This window comes from Takifugu rubripes, chromosome 1 (assembly GCF_901000725.2).
Source record: "Takifugu rubripes chromosome 1, fTakRub1.2, whole genome shotgun sequence".
NCBI lineage: Eukaryota > Metazoa > Chordata > Actinopteri > Tetraodontiformes > Tetraodontidae > Takifugu > Takifugu rubripes.
The window spans coordinates 8531619-8552116 of NC_042285.1; the positions used below are offsets into that span (position 1 = coordinate 8531619).

At 40.6% G+C, this 20498-nt stretch overlaps 2 protein-coding genes across 7 annotated transcripts in view; both read left to right on the forward strand.

Annotated features, from left to right (window-relative positions):
• The window catches only part of LOC101079642 (uncharacterized), a 27483-nt gene extending 17264 nt beyond the window's left edge, over window positions 1-10219 (forward strand). For 5 of the 6 annotated variants that reach the window (XM_011605391.2, XM_011605405.2, XM_011605426.2 and 2 more), the window contains 18 exons: window positions 126-309; window positions 780-922; window positions 1403-1584; window positions 2652-2911; window positions 3088-3322; window positions 3397-3580; window positions 3727-3853; window positions 4008-4094; window positions 4371-4550; window positions 4633-4898; window positions 5008-5150; window positions 5846-5930; window positions 6884-6995; window positions 8328-8456; window positions 8527-8760; window positions 9009-9129; window positions 9227-9377; window positions 9462-10219. In XM_011605391.2, coding sequence (XP_011603693.1) covers window positions 126-309; window positions 780-922; window positions 1403-1584; window positions 2652-2911; window positions 3088-3322; window positions 3397-3580; window positions 3727-3853; window positions 4008-4094; window positions 4371-4550; window positions 4633-4898; window positions 5008-5150; window positions 5846-5930; window positions 6884-6995; window positions 8328-8456; window positions 8527-8760; window positions 9009-9129; window positions 9227-9377; window positions 9462-9878 — 3240 coding nt within the window. In that variant the 3' untranslated portion in view covers window positions 9879-10219. The remainder of the gene's footprint in view (window positions 1-125; window positions 310-779; window positions 923-1402; window positions 1585-2651; window positions 2912-3087; window positions 3323-3396; window positions 3581-3726; window positions 3854-4007; window positions 4095-4370; window positions 4551-4632; window positions 4899-5007; window positions 5151-5845; window positions 5931-6883; window positions 6996-8327; window positions 8457-8526; window positions 8761-9008; window positions 9130-9226; window positions 9378-9461) is intronic. The other variant, XM_029835887.1, reaches the window with a different exon arrangement.
• Window positions 10220-11778: 1559 nt separating this feature from the next.
• On the forward strand, window positions 11779-19957 carry bsk146 (brain specific kinase 146). The gene is made up of 5 exons (XM_029836140.1): window positions 11779-11917; window positions 16181-16440; window positions 16535-16737; window positions 17108-17299; window positions 17638-19957. The coding sequence occupies exons 2-5, from the start codon at window positions 16269-16271 to the stop codon at window positions 18394-18396; spliced, it is 1326 nt and encodes a 441-aa protein (XP_029692000.1). The 5' UTR covers window positions 11779-11917; window positions 16181-16268; the 3' UTR covers window positions 18397-19957.
• The last annotated feature ends 541 nt before the right edge of the window (window positions 19958-20498 follow it).

The following is a 20498-nucleotide window of genomic DNA, read 5'->3' on the forward strand; positions in this document are numbered from 1 at the left end:
AGGGTCGGTCCTGCGCCTAACCATTGGATGCAGATGTCTGGTTTAATGATACACAAGTATTGTTATTATTTAACGTCCCTCACTTGCATCCACTTGTTTTTCTCTTCTGATGATGTCAACACCAGTCGAAGCCTGAGTCTGTGGTGGTGAGTTACTTGGTTTTCATCAAGGAGCATTCTATGTCCAGCCATGACTACGTCCATGCCGCTGTGCCTGTACTCACCAATAGAGGACTGCTTTGTCCTGCTGAGGAAAAAGTTCACTTCTCTGTGGACTATGACAATATAGACCTGCCAACACAACTGCCAGGTAGGGAATTAAAAATAATTTTGTTAATTTCCAGCTTGCTTTTTGCAATATATTTCATAATCTGATTCTGACTGTTTGCAGCCAGTTGTAGTTAATAAATAACTTGGACCCACACCTTAGCAGATGGACAAGCTGTACCCAAATTAACTGTTCTTCAATCTAAGAGTTGGAAAGTTGCTTATGCCAGGAACACAAACAATCATGCTGTGTGAAAATATTAACTTGAACGTTGTTCTTTAACTGTTACATAGTGTCCATAGTGTACTTATTGTCTTCACTTTTTATTATTATTATCTACATTTAAGAGTTAAGGGCCTATTGGTGATGAGTGGAATGCATATATTTTTATAGTAGTATGTGACTATATTTCTGGTAAATACAGAATGAACAAAATTTATAAAAAATAATTCTTTAATATTCAGCTTCCTGCAAAGATGGTCAATCTGTCTGTGCGTTCTTGCCTCCATCAGGTCATGACTGGGTCATGCTTAGTTCCTGCTATGTAAAGACAGATGGCGATGTTACAGGATGGAGGGAGCTGTTTAGCAGACTGGGGGTCAGAGATGGACTCATCATCCGCAAAGAGAGAGTCACACTCACTGCTAAAGAACTGGTAAGGATGTCCCATTTGTTATTTCAGCTGTTTGAAGATAACACAAAAATGCTATTATGTATCAGCTGAACCAAGGTTGTCTGGGAGCGGAGGCGCTAATGGCCTCCATTCTGTGGTTTGGAAGGCTTCAAAGTTTAGTGGTTGCATGGACACCAGAGGCAGAACACAAGACACTGCACTACAAATCAATGAGCTAGTGATTAAGGGATGAAGATACCAACCATTATAAGCCTCAAGGATCAAGGACTGTTTTAAGGTTCAATAGAAAAAGCAGCTGATGCAGTGACACGTCAAATTGAAATATATGTAGATATTTAGTCAGTACTGTGTGACCTAAACTATGTGTTCTAATTCAATTGTAAATATTGAAAACAGGTGATGGCTACTTCACATAAGTGCAAGTGCTCAGATGAGTGTCAAAAGAGAAAATTCAGAGAGAAAGTTTCTGATTTGTATATGTTTCTCTATACCTCCCTCCAGGCTACAAGTCCCTGGTCAGTGGAAAGTAGAAGTTGGAATAAGAATCCTGGGGAGAGCTGCGAGCTGGATGACTATCCCTGTGAGGAGTTCCATGCCCTGGCCACAGCCCAACTGCCTGGCTCTGTTCTCTTGCAGCAGAGACTGACTTTACTGGAGATGCTGGCCAACAACTGGGATACAGGGTAATACACTTAATTTTTAACCAAGATCTTATATTGATGGGAGAGTCGGGCCACTGTGAAAAGTCTCCTGATCAGAGCTGCCCCCACAGGCTTGTACAGGGGACAGTAGGCATGATGGGTGCTTCAGTTCATCTGCCTTCCTTCTTATGATGCTTTTTAAAAAAGTCTTAAATGACTCCAATCCATGTGTCTGTTGTAGTCCCTTTTGAAAAGTAATAGAGAGCAGGAGTTTAGTTCCTATGGTCTGCCATTTGGAAATCTTGTTGACAATCTTATGTTATCTGTGGGTCTGACAATGGCTCTGAAATAATATTATGGTAATTGTACTGAAAGAAAAACAGGAAACCTTAAATCTCTTGAGTTTTTTTTTCTCTTTGTACCATTGCATTGGCAGTATGTTTGTTTTCTTTTTCATGTGGTGTTTACTGGGTCCTTGTCCAGGATTTGGTGTTTGGAGAAATGTTTTCAGCCCAAATTTCCTTCACAGTGTGTTCTAGTGACTAGCTACCACCACCGCACAGTAAAAGTAGCTGTTTTTCACTTGTTTAATCATGTTACAACATGAGTCATCTCACTTGCCCCAACTCAGCCTTTCTTCGATATGCCACAATGTCAAGACTTGAGTTAAATAAAACACCATATGTAAACAATATGCTTAATGAGGGATTTTTCCATGAGATTGAAAAATAAAAATTCAAGGCTGCCTTATCTGTCCAGTATGTATAGATGAGGTACAAGGATTCTTGATGGAATTTCTGCTCACAGCTGGATATTTATAATGTCTTTGATAGATTGACTGCCTGTGAAACGCAAAGATTCCTTTAAAAAATGATAGCTCTGTATTTACGTGTTGTGACTCTTATCTCATAGATATAAATTTCTCAGTACATTTAACTCTAACTGTGGAGCACGTGCGTTGCTGAATTTAGGTCACACAGTTGTGCCAGTTTGTTGAATCGAATCACATTTATCTTGTTTGCTGACATCTATGATTACCTAGAAAGAAAGAGATAAAAATGGATCTTGGAGTGATTTCTTTCAAATGAATTATCTCTGTCACCTTACAGGCACCACTACTCACAGTTCCTCAGAGCTCAGGTGGTCAACAGTGATGGCCGAGAAGTTAAAAGCACCAAGTCATCTTTCTACCACTACTTGTGTACTCTTAAATGGGTGCCCGCATTTCGCCCAGTAGAAGGAGAGCAGCAGGAGAGGAATTATCTGTGTCCAACTTCTGTGTACCTGAACTCACCTGAGGTCAGAAGCTTGCTGGGGACTCATGTCTGTTATGCTGATCTAACTCCCAGTGACTTCAGCAGAGCTATAGGTAAATTATTCTCTGTCTACATCTTCATGTGACATTATTGACCGCAACATTATTGCACCAACCAATGAATCAGAATCAAAATAATTCAGCCAGCAACTGAGAACAAACAAAATATTTACCACTTCAGGAAAATGCCCACCAAGTGGATTATTATCTGTATTTTTGGCCTTTTTCAGGAATAAGGCAAAATATCTCAGTGGAGGCTATGATAAACTACCTGAAGGAGTGGTGCATCAAGCCAACAGATAAACAGGAACTGAGGCAGCCTGACGATGTTTTGGAAGGGGCGGATTTCACTTCTACTGTTCAGCACATCCATAACGTCTACAACTATCTGTATCAAAACTGTCCCAAAGCCACCCTTAAAGAGCTGTTCCACCATAGCCCTGCTGTTTTCATAGAATACAACAGGTACACTCTCAGCTCCACCTTTCCCAATTCATGTTGAAACCAAGTCACCACATACTTTGATTCTACCCCTGCAGGCGAGATGGCAACTGGTGTTCAGGGCGTTTCTACCACCTGAAGGAGGTGTGCTGGTGTGATCCAACAGGCATGTTTCAGCGCTACAAACAGCTGACTCATGCAACAAACAGCAGTGTCCTGCAGCCCAAAATCCTCGCTCCCTTCTACAATCCATTGGAAGGCATGAGAGACTTCTTCCTCAATGTATGCATCCCTTTTACTGCCATTTAGAAGTAAACAAATAGAGACAAATAGAAGCAGCACTTCACCTCTAATTTGTTACAAGTGAAGACACTTTGCTTTGTCATAACCTAACCATTTCCTTTGCACGATTTGATTTAACTGTCTAGCTGCTGGATGCAGACCACAGTCCCAAAATGAATCAATATGTGGGTTTGTTGGAACTGATCTGCTCATCATCTCCCATACCAACTGCTGAAATGCTGCAGGATGTGTCGGTGGTCTACGCCAGTCTTGGTAGGAACATGAAAACTGACTGTTGTTTCAAAGAAAACCTCATTGGTTTATGTCCCATCTGTTTGCAGCTCAATTACAGTTTTGTTCAAAGTCAAGGAAGACAGAAATAATGCTAGCAAGAGTGAATGATGCACAATCTGTCTTTCTTTGACAGCTCAAAAATGTACAGTTCGCGGAACTGGAGATCAGGAAAACAATATTCAGGGCATACTTGATCATGGATACTGCTCCACATTGAAGGGTAAGCAACACATGTACATAGTGTTACTACACTAATGACCTGAGCATGTGCTGAAGGGAAAATCAGCTGCAGAGTGCATTTCTGTATGTAAGATTTAGTTTTTTGGAAAAAAGATGATTCTTTACGTCATGTTCATATAGAACTATACAATGTCCAATAACACTGGTATAGGTGCTATTAAAGCAATAAACAGAGAGAATGTGAAATCCAGGAGGGGAAAAAAGAAAATATAAGCAATGGGGTAAGAAAGACTTTCCACTTTTTCTTTTTGCACAGGTATGGTGTTTGATAAGAAGATCTTTCCCACCAAGGACAGTTGGGTGACTTTGGCACGTAAACCCCTAATCCCTGACAGCAAGGAGCTGGAAAAGGTCTTCAAACTCTGCAACATCTGTCTGCTTAACCTGCCACCACCAGAGAAGAAGGCTTCTCAGAGAAACAAGAGTGGAAACAATGGTACAATCATTTAGAGTTGTACTTGTTTACTGATAAATAAAAGAAATTAAACGAGGCTGTTGTACTAATACTGCTTCCATAGTGCTAAGAGAAGCTGAACCCAGCTTCAACGTGGAGGACAGAGCTTTGTTTCTTCAGATCTGCGGGATCCGTCAGTTGTCCATGTGTGTTAAATCGGAGCCTCTGACTGAAAGCCTGAGACCCTGTCCATCCATGCAGGCTATGGTTCGCACTGTGGTCCCTTACATCCAGAGGTTCTTGTGCAACCATGATGAGCTTTCTGGAGTCTACTCTGAGCTGGTTAAGAACAACATCAAAGAGAAAATCAAGCATCTTTACTTTGCACAGGTCAAGAGTTTACAGTTTGCTCAGAAGAGATCGATTGTGTATACCTAAGTCTTATTAAATTGGAAAGTTCCATCACACCCATTTAGAACTCTTTCCTGTTTGTTTACAGGTGGGAAAGCTGTACATCCGCTATGAGCTGGATGTTTCTGACAATGTGATGGTGGAGGTGAAGGACGTTAACTGTGTGTTAAAGGATGAGAAGGAGCTGTACATCCAGAAAGATCACCTCACTGCTAAGTTGGACATCTGCAGGTGTGTGAGTGATGCACCGCTCTGACAGTTTCGACACCATAACTGGCCTACTGTTATGGCAACCCAACTGTCTGACCTTGACCAATGGTCAAATACTACTATTAAAATCAATTTCAGTCTCTGGGACATAAAATTAGCTTAATCAGTACAATGTATATTCAATAACTAAGCAATGCTGGTATAAACTTCCATAAACACTCCATTCATTAGCTTCACACTAATACAGTGCTGTCTCTCCACCCTCAACAAAGCAAGACCTACATTTTGGCCCATCTTACCAACACCAAAGTGTTGAACTAACAAGCAGACAAGGCAAGATGAAGGTCAAATTTGAATGATCATTTGAATATTTGGTAATCAAAACCATTTATACTTCTGACATTCACTAAGCTGAAATGAAAAGGTTATTGTGATTCAAGCAACAGCAGAAATGGTCAGAATATGAAAGCACTAACTGTGGTTACATGTAATGTTGATTATTTAAGTGAATGAGAATCGCGAAGATTGGCCTCATTGGCCTCTTTCCCAGTTTAATGCACCTTTTTGGTGAGTCCTGGTTGCCACCATTATGTCATGTTACTAGCATTTCTGTATGTGGAGAATGTACCAAAACAGATATGTATAAAATGTTAGTATTTTCCCTGGTATATCAGTATGTGTGTATTCATGTATGTGTTTGGATTGGTGTGCTGCAGGGAGCTGGTGAAGTTGTTCTGCACAGAGCGCAGCCACAGGAAAGAGTTAATGCATTTCTTGAGCTTCCTGGTAACCTCAATGGACGTAAGTGACGCATGATCGCTCCAAATATCAATCAGTAAAGGGCTTGCTAACTCACGGTCGGCCCTTCATCCTGTCTTATCAACCATGCTCACAAACTCACACAGTGCAGCTCCAACCAGCTACTACAAAGTTTTCATCAAACATCCCATGGTCACCTACTGTTGAATGACCTGCCCTCTATTGAGGCCAGCACTAGGATTTCACATTTAAAGTTTTTATTTGGATTTAGTCAGGCAATACGTCAGTTATAATTGTTATTACTGTTGTTGATTTTCATTGTTTTGTTCTTAGTAGTATAACTTGAAAAAAAAGGTGAAATAGTAAAAAAAAGGTAAACGTAAAAAAAAGAATCCTTAATCTCTTAATCACATTACAAGCATGTTCCAATATTTCTTTTGCTGCCGTCATTTTAAAGCATCTGTTTTAATATTCACCCATACATTGGTATTTTGCACAACACTATGGTTACTAGTAATTCAATCTAAGTGATTTTAGATGGTTTGATTAATGTCTACATATGAAGATTAAAAAAAAAAAAAAAGACTTTCCCCCAACTTTGATTAAAATTTTGATTTTGATTTTGAAGTGTAAAACCAATTTCTACACTTCAGTCAGTCTGATTCTGATGTTGGAGACTTGGGAAAAGTTGCCAGATCAGTTTCTCCTGACTTTTGCCTTATTCCAGGAAATTGATCAAACACCAGCTTTACAAATTAAAGAATTCATCAACCTATAACATAGATGAGAAGCAGAGAGGATGGAAGTTTCTGTCATTTCTCTGGTGAAAGGATTCCAAAATCCACAAAACTTTGCAGCTTTGGGCTTCACAGTCCCTTTTATAGGTCAATGAGACTGTGCGTTCTTGACTAAATAAAGAATTACAATAAAAACTGAAAGGTCACCATTGAAACAAAAGTAATAATTCATAATTACAACTCCATTTGATCTTGTAGGATTCGGGGGCCCTTAAGCGATTCTTGCTCAAGGAGGACATTGGAGAGCTTCCCAGTGAGGAGGAGGTGTGGGAGGTACCAGAACCAACTAGAGATAATAACCTGGAGAAAGGTATGAGGAGCATGCAGGCATACACATTCCTGCCTGTAAACAGAAGCCAAGCTGAAACAACAGCCAGGCTCTTTTAATGATCACATGATGAGCACCAGCATGTGCTGCTGTTTTTAGCACATCACAGAAGCCTGGGAGTGACATTATGACTGCATTCGTACATGACTGTTAACAAATCTAGCCTTTTAGAGCTAGATTTGCATAACTTACTGTCAATAGAGTTTACAAACTTGTCTGTATAACCTTTACCACCAATTTATAATTGATTTCACCTTTCGGATTTACATTTATAGCAAGAGAACATCCAAAAGTACTAAATTTTTCATTCATTCATTCATACATACATACATACATACATACATACATACATACATACAAGCAATGCATCATCTGAAACTACAGTATAAAGCGATTACAAGTTAATGATAGGTGGTGGTAGCTCAGTCTGTTAACCATGGACGGTGTTCTGGTAGTAGGGGAAGGTGCCAGAATGCCTTCAGAGCACTACCCTTCAGCAAGGTACCAAACCCACAACAGCTCATATAGGGCCCTGCGATAAACTGGGTCGACCCTGGCTTTGCCCATTGTGTACCCTCCCCATGACCCCGAAAGGGATAAATTGTTAAGAAGACGAGACAAGTTAATTATCTTTAGTGCTACTGTGTTACATAGAGTATGCATATAGTTTGAGTCAAAGACAAGTTCAAAAGATGATGAACTGTTCATCTCGCTATGCTTATTACATAAATGCAACTGCTCAAACCAACTACCTTACTGAAAAGTTGTAAAATAATTCACAGCATTAAAATGTGTAAACATTAATGATCTATCAGGTTTTATATTTGCATTGTCTTAAATGTAAATCACGGCGATATCTTAAAATTAAAGAGAAACTTCCCCGGTTTGATGATTTCATTTTAGTTCTGGAAGATGTGTCTGCACAAAAGTCTCATCCTACTTCTCCGATGACTGTCTGTGACACTTGGTTCCATTTCCATTATCATGTCATGCCTTTTTGTTTGTCTCTGTACACACACACATACAAGCATGCACACTAGTGTGTTTCTCACATATGCTAATTCAGGTGTTAGCTGTAATGTGTGGTGTCATAACAGAGCAGCTGTTACCCGGCCACAAAGAGCAGATCCCTCACTGCACAAACACACACTCGCGCACACAGACGCCCACACTTTGATCTCAAGGCTTAATATGATCAAAAGACTTTTTCATCTGACATCTGTCTGACATTGAAACAGCTTTATGTATGATTGTTTTCTATATAATTTCTGCCTCTGCTTTGCATTTTAACAAAGTGAAAATGTTGCATTGCAGTGCCATCAAGGAGTTACTCCTCTTATGCCCCTGAGGAGTTGCCACGCCATGCACAAGAAGATGGGGAAGAAACCTTACAGTGCTGGCCCCCCAGAGCCCCTCTTCACAGTACAGGAGCCAGCCGCACAGGTAGTGTTTGGATGGTTGTTTCATTCTCAGTTAATGACGATATTTCCCTCACACCCAGTATCTTTAACAGCAGTGCACAGAGATTCTACTATAGTGGATAAAGTCATGAAGATGTGGCCACCTCCTGCTGGGCCCGATGATCGAGAACCGGGCAGGGATTTTGTCCAAACAGGAAACAGCGAGAGTCTGAACAGCAGCCAACCACAGAAGAGCTTTAGACCTACAGACGAGTCAAACCGACACGGGGTCCACCCACCACAACAAAACAACACTGTGGTGATCTCCGGTATATTACAAACTCCAGGTTTGGTCATTCTTCTCAGCTGAATGGTACTTTGAGTCTCTCGTGAGAACACACTCCTGCAATGGAGGAAGATACTTTTAGTTACTGCAGAATTCATCCATACTATTCACCTTATTTTAGACAGTTTTGTGAGGCTAAGCATGGTCTGTTTTCCGGTTGTGGTCAATTGCAAAAATAATTTCTAAGATAATCACACACAATAGAGCTGTTTTTCAGTTGTTCTGTCTGCTCTCGTCTGCCATTACCAGAGCCCAGGCAACAGACTGAGACTACCAAATCTAGTGCTGAGTCTGGAGAGGAAAACCCTCCCAAACCTCCATCTGTACAGCCTGCCGAGCCAGACAGAGAGCAGCGAAAACCAAACAGTCTGTACGTGTGCCCTCACTATTCTGATTCATGAATACCTTAAGGTGTTTATTTTCTCCTTCGGTGCTTATTAATTTTATCATCTTTGTTTCTTTGCCAGTGTTGTTCCTGAGGTCACTGTAGCCTCTAATACATTCCATGGGTCTACAGCTACTACCCAGTCTCTAGGTCCACTGAACATGGACTTCCCTCAGTGGAACTCAAATGCCATCATGGAGGAACTGTCACCAACCTGTCAGATACCCACCACAGTCAGTACATACCCACACCCCATCCTTCCACCATTGATTACGCGGCAGGGCTCACTGAAAGATGCTTGTACCGGTATGTTGCAGGTTGTGCTGCCTGGTGATTTGACAGACCTGGAAGTCATCGGCAAATGGGGGGAGGAGCTGGTTTACTCCTTCCTTTGTCAGTGGAAAAGCAGCAGTGATCCTGGACGACCAGCACAAGTCATTTGGTGCAACCAGAGTGGAGAGAGCGGCCGGCCATTCGACTTCAGGCTCACATTTGAGTCCACCGGGGGGGTAACAGAGGAGGTGTACGTGGAGGTGAAGTCAACCGTGAAGAAGGAGAAGTCCTTCATTCACATGTCAGCCAATGAGCTGGACTTTGCTTTAAAGGAGAAGCAGCGCTACCACATATTTAGAGTGTACAACGCTGGAGATGCCCAAAACGTCCGGCTGTGCCGTTTTCGGAACCTGGCACAGCACCTGCACACCAAAAACATCTCTCTTTATCTCTTTCTTTAAATGTATTTGTCAAATCTTACCACATATTGCTGTCAACTTTTTAAAATGCACTGATTTTACTTGAGTTTTTATGGGTATTTTTTAATTTACTTTTATTAGAACAAATCCTATGTATTTTATTATTGTAAAAGTGTCGTTTTTGACCTTTTTAAAGATTTCCTCTTGTAGTCTGTTATGTAACAGTAATTGGAAATAAGTGTTAGCTGATTCTAACTCCGCTTGTGATGTACTTGAATGCATTACGATCTCTTCTCTTGTCACTGATGAAGTTATGTTTACTCAAGGGAAAAGCAAAAAATTAAAAAGGGATGAAAGAAAGAATAATAAATGTATATATGCAATTCTTGACCTTCAGTAACCTTCAATAAGAATTTACATAAAGCAAAACACAGATAATTATATTTAAATATAAATCCAACAGAGAGGTGGTTGGATTGGGAGTCCAATTTTATTTTTAAAATAACTGCAAAGGGTATTCCCCTCATGGAATCTAAACTTCCCAACCATAAAGAGTATTCTTTCTAAGAATTTGCAAATATAGTCCCAACAGAACACCAATTTTCCCACCATATGACAAGCGGTGAAGTGAGCCAAAACAAACTCTGGGCACAGTACCTCCTTGGCCCTTTGATGCAACTGCCTGGTTAGCAGAGGGATGTTTTTGCTGTAAAATCAGTTAAGACTAATATCTCCCTGGAAGTTTAAGTAAAAATGTTTATGGCTATCAGCGAAGACTGTGAGCTGTATGATGAAAAACAATTTTTTAAAGACTTAGGCATGGGGAGAAAAGGGAATGCCACTGTTACACAATTTGAAGATTGAATGGTTTATTATTGGGCTGATTCTGATCATACATACAGAGACCCATTTTGAGCCACAGTCACATGAGGGCCAGGTGATGTTTTTATTTCTCAGAACACATTTTCCATCTGTATTAGGCTTATGAAGCATTCTTGTGTAGCTTGTAAATTTTCCATATTTACATCCACGAAACATATTTAAAGTGGAAAATGCAGACTTACAACTACAACCTACAACCAAAATACATTATCTGTAGTATTAAAAAAAATATTGCACTCTCTATTCTCTCCAGTATACGTTAATTCTGACAGACAAACTTTTGTTCAATTTTCTTCTCAATGGTTCAATTGTCATTTAATTATGAAAAAAACAGTTGTTTATATTTTAGTAACTTGCAAATTTTCTGATTCACATTTTTAAGTAATACAATTTTGTTACATACTTGTTTTGCAAAATGACTTTGTTGTTTCTTGAGTTAACTCAATCTATCTCAGTTACCTTAATTTAAAATGAGAATAGTTCAGTAATATTGCTGTGGTATAATACTGTGGTATAAAAAAAAATAAGGTAATTCTCTTTTTAAACAATGTACACCATCAGTGTACGATTCTGTGATTTCCTCATTTACATACATACATTGAGATATTTGACATCTTACACTGTGGCATTTTTTTTGCAAACCTAAAAAAATTCTGTTTTAGTAATTAGACTTTTTTCGATTTCGTAAACACTTTACAATTGTAATTGGTAAAATAAATTATTTATATTACCGGTAATTAAACAAAAAAAAGGGCATTTCTAATACAGATTTAGTTGGACCCGTAGTAATAAAGATCCCTGCAGCTGTTTGGAATATTTACGACTGCACCTGAAGGCGGCATAGTCTGTACGGAGACAGCGAGCAGCAGCGGCTCCCGGTGGAGCTGCGCTGTGATTGGACAGAGCAAAAGGGAGGGGGAGGGCCCTCCGCGTTGCTGCCCCCCTCCCCCCACCTCCTCCCCTCCTTGAGGACAGAGCGATGCGGAGACAATAGGACGCAGAGCTGGAAGAGGCTGCAGGATGCTTGGTGACATAGCCACCGTAATCACACGGTTGGAGACAGGCTTCTCGCCGGACACCAGGTGTTCCCCCCGGCTCACCTGGCGTTAGTATGCGCCCAGACATCCTGTGTGTTTTCTAGCATCAGCCCGGGCTGACAGGGCGGACTCCACAGACCCCATATGGGAACCAAGTGATTGGTGAGTGTTGAACTAAAACTACTCCTTCCATCTCCACCTGCATATCAAACATGAATCGTTAAATTACATGATTCTACTTCAATTGCAGAAGGTGTCACTGTTTTCGTGCAGTGGATACGTGATTGATTGGGCCTCTTCTGTGCAGCTGCATATGCTGAACACAGCACTATGATTGGTCGTTTATGAAGTGTGTTGTTGTCTATGATTCTTCTGTAGGCAACAATAAAAAAAAAAGCATCTTTTTAATTCAGAATATTCTTGTAGCATTGAATTCTGTACAGATCAACCTCGTCCCTGTATTATCAATCACTGCAATGTTGAGGTGTAGCAGGTACCTACAGCAGATCCTCTGTCTGTCAGGTCTCGTGTTGTCTAAGGACATCCTGCAGCTGAGGATGTGTGAATAGCATAAAGAATACAATGTTTACATTCCGGCTGCACCAGTCCACACATAGGCCTTTCACAATGATAATTGATGAATATGATTGGGAAAGGAAGGGCTTTGTCTTCCCTGCATTATAAACACCTTCTCACTAAAGGATCAAACTAATGGAGATGTGAACCAGCTTGAAACAAACCGTGCTATTTTATACACCCTGGGCTGCAGCGGAGGGCTCTTAGATGTGCTAAGCCCAAGGCACGGCTGATCAAAGTGGGTTTAAGCCCCTTGATGAGATGTAACAGCCGAAACACACACACATACACACACACACACACACACCATGATGAGTCACAGATCATGATTTGGGTCACACAGACACTCTGGTGATCAACAGTCCTCACAAGGAACATCGTTGCAGGCAGATTTGTCATCAACCTATCAAAAGAAAGCTTCAGTGGGAACATGGGGGGTGTTCTCCTGATGATGCTCTTTCACAGCAAAGTGCCATGTTTTGATTCACTGGTTCAAACACTGCAAAATATAAATAGTTATGCAATGGGCGATACTGATACAGCGGCAATAATCAATCAGGCTGATCTGAAGAGTCATGCAGTTCAAGAGATGAGACAATATACTGCACAGATTATAACACTAGTATATAAATTAGGATATCATATAATATATTCCACTTCCTGAAAATGACCGACATTCCAATTAAGATTGTCCATTGTGATAAGCCATCCATTGTGGCACATTTTGTGAGTTTTGCACTGTCTTGGCTGCTGAAGGCAATTATTCTGTTTTCGGAGCTATGCTTGTTCTGGAGATGTATTTTCATAGTGGTCATGTTCGTCAAGGTTTGTTTGTACATGATCCCACATGCCATCAAGCTCAGTGGACTCCCACGAGAAATCATCACAACCTTTCAAATGGACAAAAATTTTAATGGAGATAACATTACTGTTGAATATACTGACATTATTTCAGAGAGATGGGCTGCTGTAACTACAAAAGGTGGACCATTCAAGGGTAAAGTTCAAAATGGATTAAACAGCAGGACTGACCTCATATGGTGTGTGTTGTGGTCAAAAACATTCTAAAATGAAATTGTGTTTTTGAGGCAAAAAGGTCGATATTTCCAGATCTGTCAGGTGTATACACAGGTGTTTTTTTTTAAAAGGTGATTCTCATTTCAAGACCACTGGCAGCATAATTATGTTGCAAATCCAACTGCTATATTTTGAATAAAACTTTTAATTGCTTTCTGAAACCTTTTACTTTCTGCCAATAACCAAACGATACTTAATATATAGTATATCTTGGTCTTGATTAGTTAAGAAATCCCAGTTTGTGAACATTATATGCATTTTATGTTGAATTTTGTCCTGCTTTACAATTTAACATATAATCCACATGACATCATCATGATGTCATCTGTATTTTTGTTGACATTTCTGTTGGAAATTGATCATATTGATCATTCCAATATATACAGTCTGAACAAAATTGCCACCTCCCTTTTTTAATGAATACAATACAATAAATACAGTAAAATTTAATTGCTGGGGTTAGTTTATTTTAAGCATATATTTAAAATGTATTGTGTATGTTCGATTTAAATATGCCAGAATTTATAGGAAAAACTGAGAATTGGAGTCGAAAGTGGTTTGCTCTGTAGAATAGAATAGAATAGAATAGAATAGATTATGTGTTAAAGAACACACATTTGTGGAGAAATTTAGTGTGAATTCTGACATGGGATTAAAAACAAATTAAGTTAAACATAATCATCCACCTCTGACTGAAACAATGCTGTAAATTATATTTTTTAATGTGTAAATGATTTGTAGATATTTTCAGGGGACAATATGGCTGCAACCATTGCCTCGCCTTGTTCAGTCAGCATTGCCCTGCGGTTACATAAGCTGTCTGGGATTCATTTTGGCCGTTGTCACCGCTCTGTTTCCACAACCTGATGTCAGGGTGTGTGCTGAGTGAAGACTGCATGAAGGCTTCATCTTTACTCAGCTGAAATGAGCACATTGTGTTTGCTGTTTCCAATATGTTGCATTAAGGGACCGTGGGAGTCTCCTGTCCAGACAATGAGGTTGTCATGGGTGGTCAGCTCATGCTGTCCAGGACATTGTCAGAGAAATGTTTATCAGAAATGAAGTATTTTAACCAAAAGCTTTTCAAACATGCAGATTTTATGATAACTGGAGATTTGATTGGATAGTTACATGGATATTTTGATTGTCTGTAGATGTGCCATCATGTGATCTACAAGATCCAGGAGTCATTATTGTTGAAACTGCCAAGTTACATTTCAAACACACTCAGTGTGAACACTTGTGATCATGATCAACTGTTGTGTCGGTTCATGTGTGTGTATTTCATGTGCGTCTGAGTTCTGTTATTTGAAGCCCAGAAATGGAGCGGTACATCCTCGCTGCGCTGCTGTTAATCATCCAAAATGACTCATCCCTCTTCACCTGCTGGTGTCAACCTCTCTTCCTGTCCATTTCACACAAACACACATGATACTCCCACAAATGAACACAGCCTGTTGAGAGGATGACAAAGTAACGCAGCTAGCATGCTGTGTGTGCGCACGCGCGCGTGTGTGTGTTCGTTTTCTCATATGTCTGGTCTCTTACATGTGATTAAGAAGGATTTGACAGTTGCAGCTCATCCATGTGCATCAGAATGATTGCTGCATCTCAGTGTGACATGATGGAACATTCATTTCTTTTAGAAGCAGTTGAGCATTACATGCTGAGCTCATGTCAGCACACAAAGGGACCTGCTGATTTCCTGTGTCCTCTCTCAGGATTTTTAATGTTCCGTTTGATTGAGTGCCGTGTTCTGCACTGCAGTGCAACCTTCAGATACCTTCTAATGTTAACATGATCCTGTGTCATCACCAGAAAGCTGCTTGGGTAGATAAATCAGGACCCCTTGGATAAGCAAAATATCGTTATTACTTGTTCATAAACTCTACAGTTTCAACATTACAGTTTCAACTTTTTTTTACTGCAAAAGATTCTCAAAGTGTCTCCTACAAAAGATTCTCAAAGTGTCTCCTCTTGGATAAGGTTCCTTTTCTAGCACTTGAGGTTATGTAATGAAGCATCTGTTTGTCTCCAAGTGTGTGTGGGGGTGTGGTTGTGTGTGAGTGTGCATTTAATTCCAGTTATCTACAGAGGGTCAAGACTTGGAACATAAATACAGAAAGCAATCACCACAAATAATCACACTGCAGCAAGGAATGGATTTTCTGTTACTGTTGGCTCCTGCGTGTATGTGGGTGTTTTTGCACATGTGTGTTTGTGTGAGTTCGGCTCTGGCATCTCCCTCAGTGTGCAGCATTTAGAATTACTTTCGCCTTCACTGCAGATAATTAGCATTTTTTCTGCTTCTGGGTTGCAGATTTCCACTGCTTGTTGTCAGTCTTTGACCTTGAAAATAAGCAGAAATATCACATCTTCTATTGTACACACATGGATGAATTATGCACCCTGCACGTCTTACAGGTGTCAGCTTACACACCTCAACAACAATGAAATGTATTATTTCTATTAAAGTGTCATATACCACCAAGCATTTTAAATATATGTGGTCACTAAAATAAAAAAGCAATGACCAAAGATACAATGGCCAAATGATTTCATTCATCGCGCTAGTTATCAAGATCTTGATAAATAGAGATAATAATTCATTGATAATATTTATGGTGGAATTAACATTCTTTCCTCATGGAAATGTCATGTTTTCTCTGTAGTTGGTTTATGGTCTAACACATTTTTCTTACTGAAAGAAACAAAGCCATTCAAAGTTTCCTTACGGCGGGCTAAGCTGTCCTCTCTGTTGTTTCTGTGCAGGGAAATCAGGTGCTAGTTGTTGCCCTCATCCTGTCAGAGCATCTATTCCCCACTTTTTCCTGGTTGATCCACCAAAGTTTTCCCCACGATGACTTCATCTCCGCTGGTGTCTCGAGCCAATATGGACATTCTGGACGAACTGCAGCTGATTGCGGCCCAGAATCTGGAAAGGCTGGAGGTCAACAAATACTATGAGGTGATCAGGGAGCTTGGCAAAGGCACCTATGGCAAGGTGGACCTGGTCATCCATAAGATCAGAGGTGAGGACCTCATCTGCTGTTTTAGATTAGCAGAAGGGAGGTCTAAAGTGACACCAAAGCTCAATTGTTTTTTTCTTTAATCTTGCCTCAAAAGGGACAAAAATGGCATTGAAGTTCCTAAAGAAGAAGACTACCAAGCTGAAGTCATTCCTGAGGGAGTACAGCATCTCGCTCTACCTGTCTCCGTGCCCTTTCATCATCAATATGTTCGGGATCGCCTTTGAAACGGATGAGTACTACGTGTTTGCGCAGGAATACGCTCTGGCTGGAGACCTCTTTGACATCATTCCACCACAGGTGCTCCATCCCATTTGTCTTTATATCTTTAGTTTTATCAGCATTTCAAATAAAACATGAAGCTATTTGAGGACAGAGGTGGATGAGACAGAGGTTTCCCACATGTAATCCAAAAAACATCTCAGTCACCCTTTGCAGCTAAAACCCATTTCCATTTATTATTTTATTTTAGTAATTGTCTTGAATAACTGTTAAAATTGGGTTTCTTGGCATTAAATAATCAATTGTTAGTATAATAGATTTCAGGGGAAGGATGTTTTTATATCACATTGTGTGTGCTGGACAGCTCAGCAATAGATTTCTTATTTGACTGCTCTTCATTGCTTTAATCTAACATGATTTCCTTAATTCTGTCTGTTCTTTCCCTCAGGTTGGTCTTCCTGAGGCTGTGGCAAAGCGTTGCGTGCACCAAGTAGCAATTGCTCTGGACTACCTGCACTGTAAGAAACTTGTCCATCGGGACATCAAGCCTGAAAATATTCTAATTTTTGACCGTGAGTGTCGCAAAGTCAAGCTGTCTGACTTTGGCATGACGCGCCGAGCCGGCTCGCCTGTGAAGAGAGTGAGTACTGCAAAGATGTAGCTTTACACATAGACTCATTGGTGTGTCCTTACTTGTGTGTAAATAGCCAGTAATGATAAAATATAGATATTCAGTCAGTACTTCCTACTGTTTTATAGCCAGTTTTCCAATTTAACCCGGGGGTTATGAGAGTGTGCTGCTGGCTCAGAATTTTATCCAGGGATTGTTTATGAGGGTGTCATACACAAATTAGTGACTAAAGACTTCTCACAAATTCGGAAACATATCTGAAGCCAATGTATTTTTTCAATAAAAAAAATGTAGCAATACTGCTTTCATTTTCTATTGTGGAGTTCACTGATTGAATTTTCTTCCAGGTGAGTGGCACCATTCCGTACACGGCCCCAGAACTCTGTGATGTGTCTCGCCACGAGGGCTTCTGCGTGGACTATAGCACCGATGTCTGGGCCTTTGGTGTGCTGCTCTTCTGCATGCTGACGGGCAACTTCCCCTGGGAGAAGGCATTGCCATCTGACTCCTTCTACCAGGAATTCATCCGCTGGCAGAAAAGGAGGACAAACACAGTGCCCTCGCAGTGGAGACGTTTCACCGAGCAGGCCCTCCGTATGTTCCGCCGGCTGCTGTCTGTGGAGCAGGACCGCCGCTGCTCCGTCAAAGAGGTCTTCGGCTACTTCAGTCATTCCTGGATGCTAGACACGGAGAACAACAACAACAATGGCAACAGTAACACTGGAAACAGCGGAGAAAGGGTGAGTGGTGGAGGAGGGGCCGGAGCTGGGGGAGGGGGGCAGGGAGATCTAAATGGAACCATTTCATCTTCCTCGTCTGGAGAGGAAGACGAGGAGCTCCTTGTGGAGAGGATGAAGCAGCAGACTTTATCTCACTTCTCCCCGCTGTCCCATCTGTCCCCCCTTTCCCCCGTGGCAGTAGAGAGGAGCAGCGGTGGCGGGGGGGCAAAGGGAGGCATGATGGAAGCGGGTAGCAGCCACCACTTTGTGTCCGTGTCCACCAACAGCTCAGTGTCGTCCACCAACAGCTATGACCGAATGCCACGGGAGAACAGTTCGCCAGGTGGTCGCATGCTGGTGACAACGCCCATCGAAATCTGTGTCTGATCGCCATCGCTGAATCAGATACCTTTCATCCAACCCCACTCATGCATGGAAGCAGAACTGAAGACAGTATTTAACACATATCCATCTGACTCACACTGAAGGAGGAAGAGCACAGAGATGGAGACTTAACTGATATGTTCCTCAAGAAGCTGTTGATGTTTTCTGTTTCCAGGAGTGGAAAACGGGATTCTCGAAAAGAATACGTATTCCTTAAAGCAATATTTCCAGCGGGAAAACGGAGGTGAAGGCTTGAGTGAGCTCTTCTAGATGAGACTGTATGATTTTGTAAATGAAGCCATGCGGCAAAGGATTTGTATTTTTGACTTCAAGTACTCCACTTGCGTGATCAAAAAAGAACGAGTTGAGGTTTTTCCAAGTTTCGTGTAACAAATGCGTGTGAATGTGTTTCTGTATGAGTCAAAAACACCTTATAGGGATTAAAACGCTAGTTTTTCTCTGTCTTTTTTTTTTAGTACAGTGGTTTTCATGATCTTTTCTGTAATTCAGTGTCTGATTTCTTTGGGAAACATTATTTGGACGTCTGCTGCATGTGTGAACGTTCAGGTTAGAAATGCTCTGATGTCACCGATTGATTATGTAGCATTACACACACACACACACACACACACAACATAGAACATTGAATTAAATAGGAAATTCATATTTATATTTTCTTATGGACACAGAGTGGTGGTGGCTCCTACAGAAAATATAGGATTGAATTAAATAGAAAATTCTCACTCACACCCATGATATCCGTGTTCAGGCCTGGATCAGCGCATGGCTACTTTATGGCGTTCAGACCAGCAGCAGGACGTTTGACGTGTGTCATTTCGGCTGTTTTCTACTCACTCTTGAAATTATGTTTGTATAGATATTTTTGACACTTTCATTTTGGAAGAATTCAGTTCGTCTTTCTTAAGTTTTCAGCAAAAAAAGAAAAAAAATGCATTTTTAATATAGTAAGGAAGAAAATACCAATCTCAACGTTGAAGACTCACTTTTATATAAACTGCATGATTAGCTCAAACTAAGTCTTACAAAATGAAGAAGAAAAAAGATTTTCAGGTAAAAAGATTTCAAAGAAAAAAAGTTGTGATGTGGAATTCTTGCCGTAGCACAAGTTCTCCCATTATGGTCCAGAGTGAATATTGCCATCATGATCTGCTGAGATGTTTTAGGGCTACTTAAGAAAGAAAACTTAAAATCCTAACAATACTTAGTTTGTATTCAGTGTGCTGTGTTTGTGTTGCTGTTAATGTTGTGTACATTTTGTCACCGTCACAAAGGGGAAAAAAAAAAATAAAAGCATGAAGACAGCGCGAGCTTGAATTTAAATCAGAAGAAAGGACTCCGATGTCTTTTATGCTTCTAAATTCCCTCTTTTTTTTTACTGAAGTAGGTTCTTAAATAATTACTGATGAGGAAACAGCAAAAAAGAAATTTTTACTTCAATAATGTTTTGGGGAAAAAAGAGGATCGTGCACAGAAATCTGTCGCTGCCCATAAATAAATCTGCATGAATTTATATGTGCTCGGGCTCGGTTGTAAAAAAAAAAAAGAAAATAAGAAACTGCAATTTGCCTGAGTATTCTGTAGATGTACTTTAGCTGTTTGATTCATCTCAGACGTGAGGGTGCACATAATTGCATCTTGTGACAATCTCTGAGCTCATGGGCCGTGTCAGACTCGGTACAAAGAGCCCTCCTGACGCGGACACTGTAGCTGTTCTCATGTCGCTCTGCGGGCTTTATTGTTTGACTTCCAGCGAGTCGGACTCATCTGCTGAGGCCTTTCACATGACCACTTATACATGAACATCACCCCAATGTCATTTAAAACAAATGACATTGGGGTGATGTTCATGTACAAGTGCTATCGTCCCCCAAAACCACCCACCAACTCCCATCATGTAGTCAGATTAAAACCTTCCTGAAACATTCTAAGTGTGCGGATATTGATACTGTTGATTTCTTAAATCATGCACAATAGGTTAATAGCAGACTCTTCTTTTGGTGTAACTGACCAGTCAGGATGCCTCTCGCGTAGTGGGCTGAAAAGCAGAGGGGTCACAGTACGAACCCCAGGCAAAAACATGGAAG

Excerpts from the sequence above, each read along its gene's own strand:
- bsk146 (XM_029836140.1), top strand. The coding sequence starts at position 16,269 with ATGACTTCATCTCCGCTGGTGTCTCGAGCCAATATGGACATTCTGGAC. Across the intron at positions 16,441-16,534 it reads GGTCATCCATAAGATCAGAG|GGACAAAAATGGCATTGAAG; the intron begins GTGAGGACCTCA and ends TTGCCTCAAAAG. Across the intron at positions 16,738-17,107 it reads TTGACATCATTCCACCACAG|GTTGGTCTTCCTGAGGCTGT; the intron begins GTGCTCCATCCC and ends TCTTTCCCTCAG.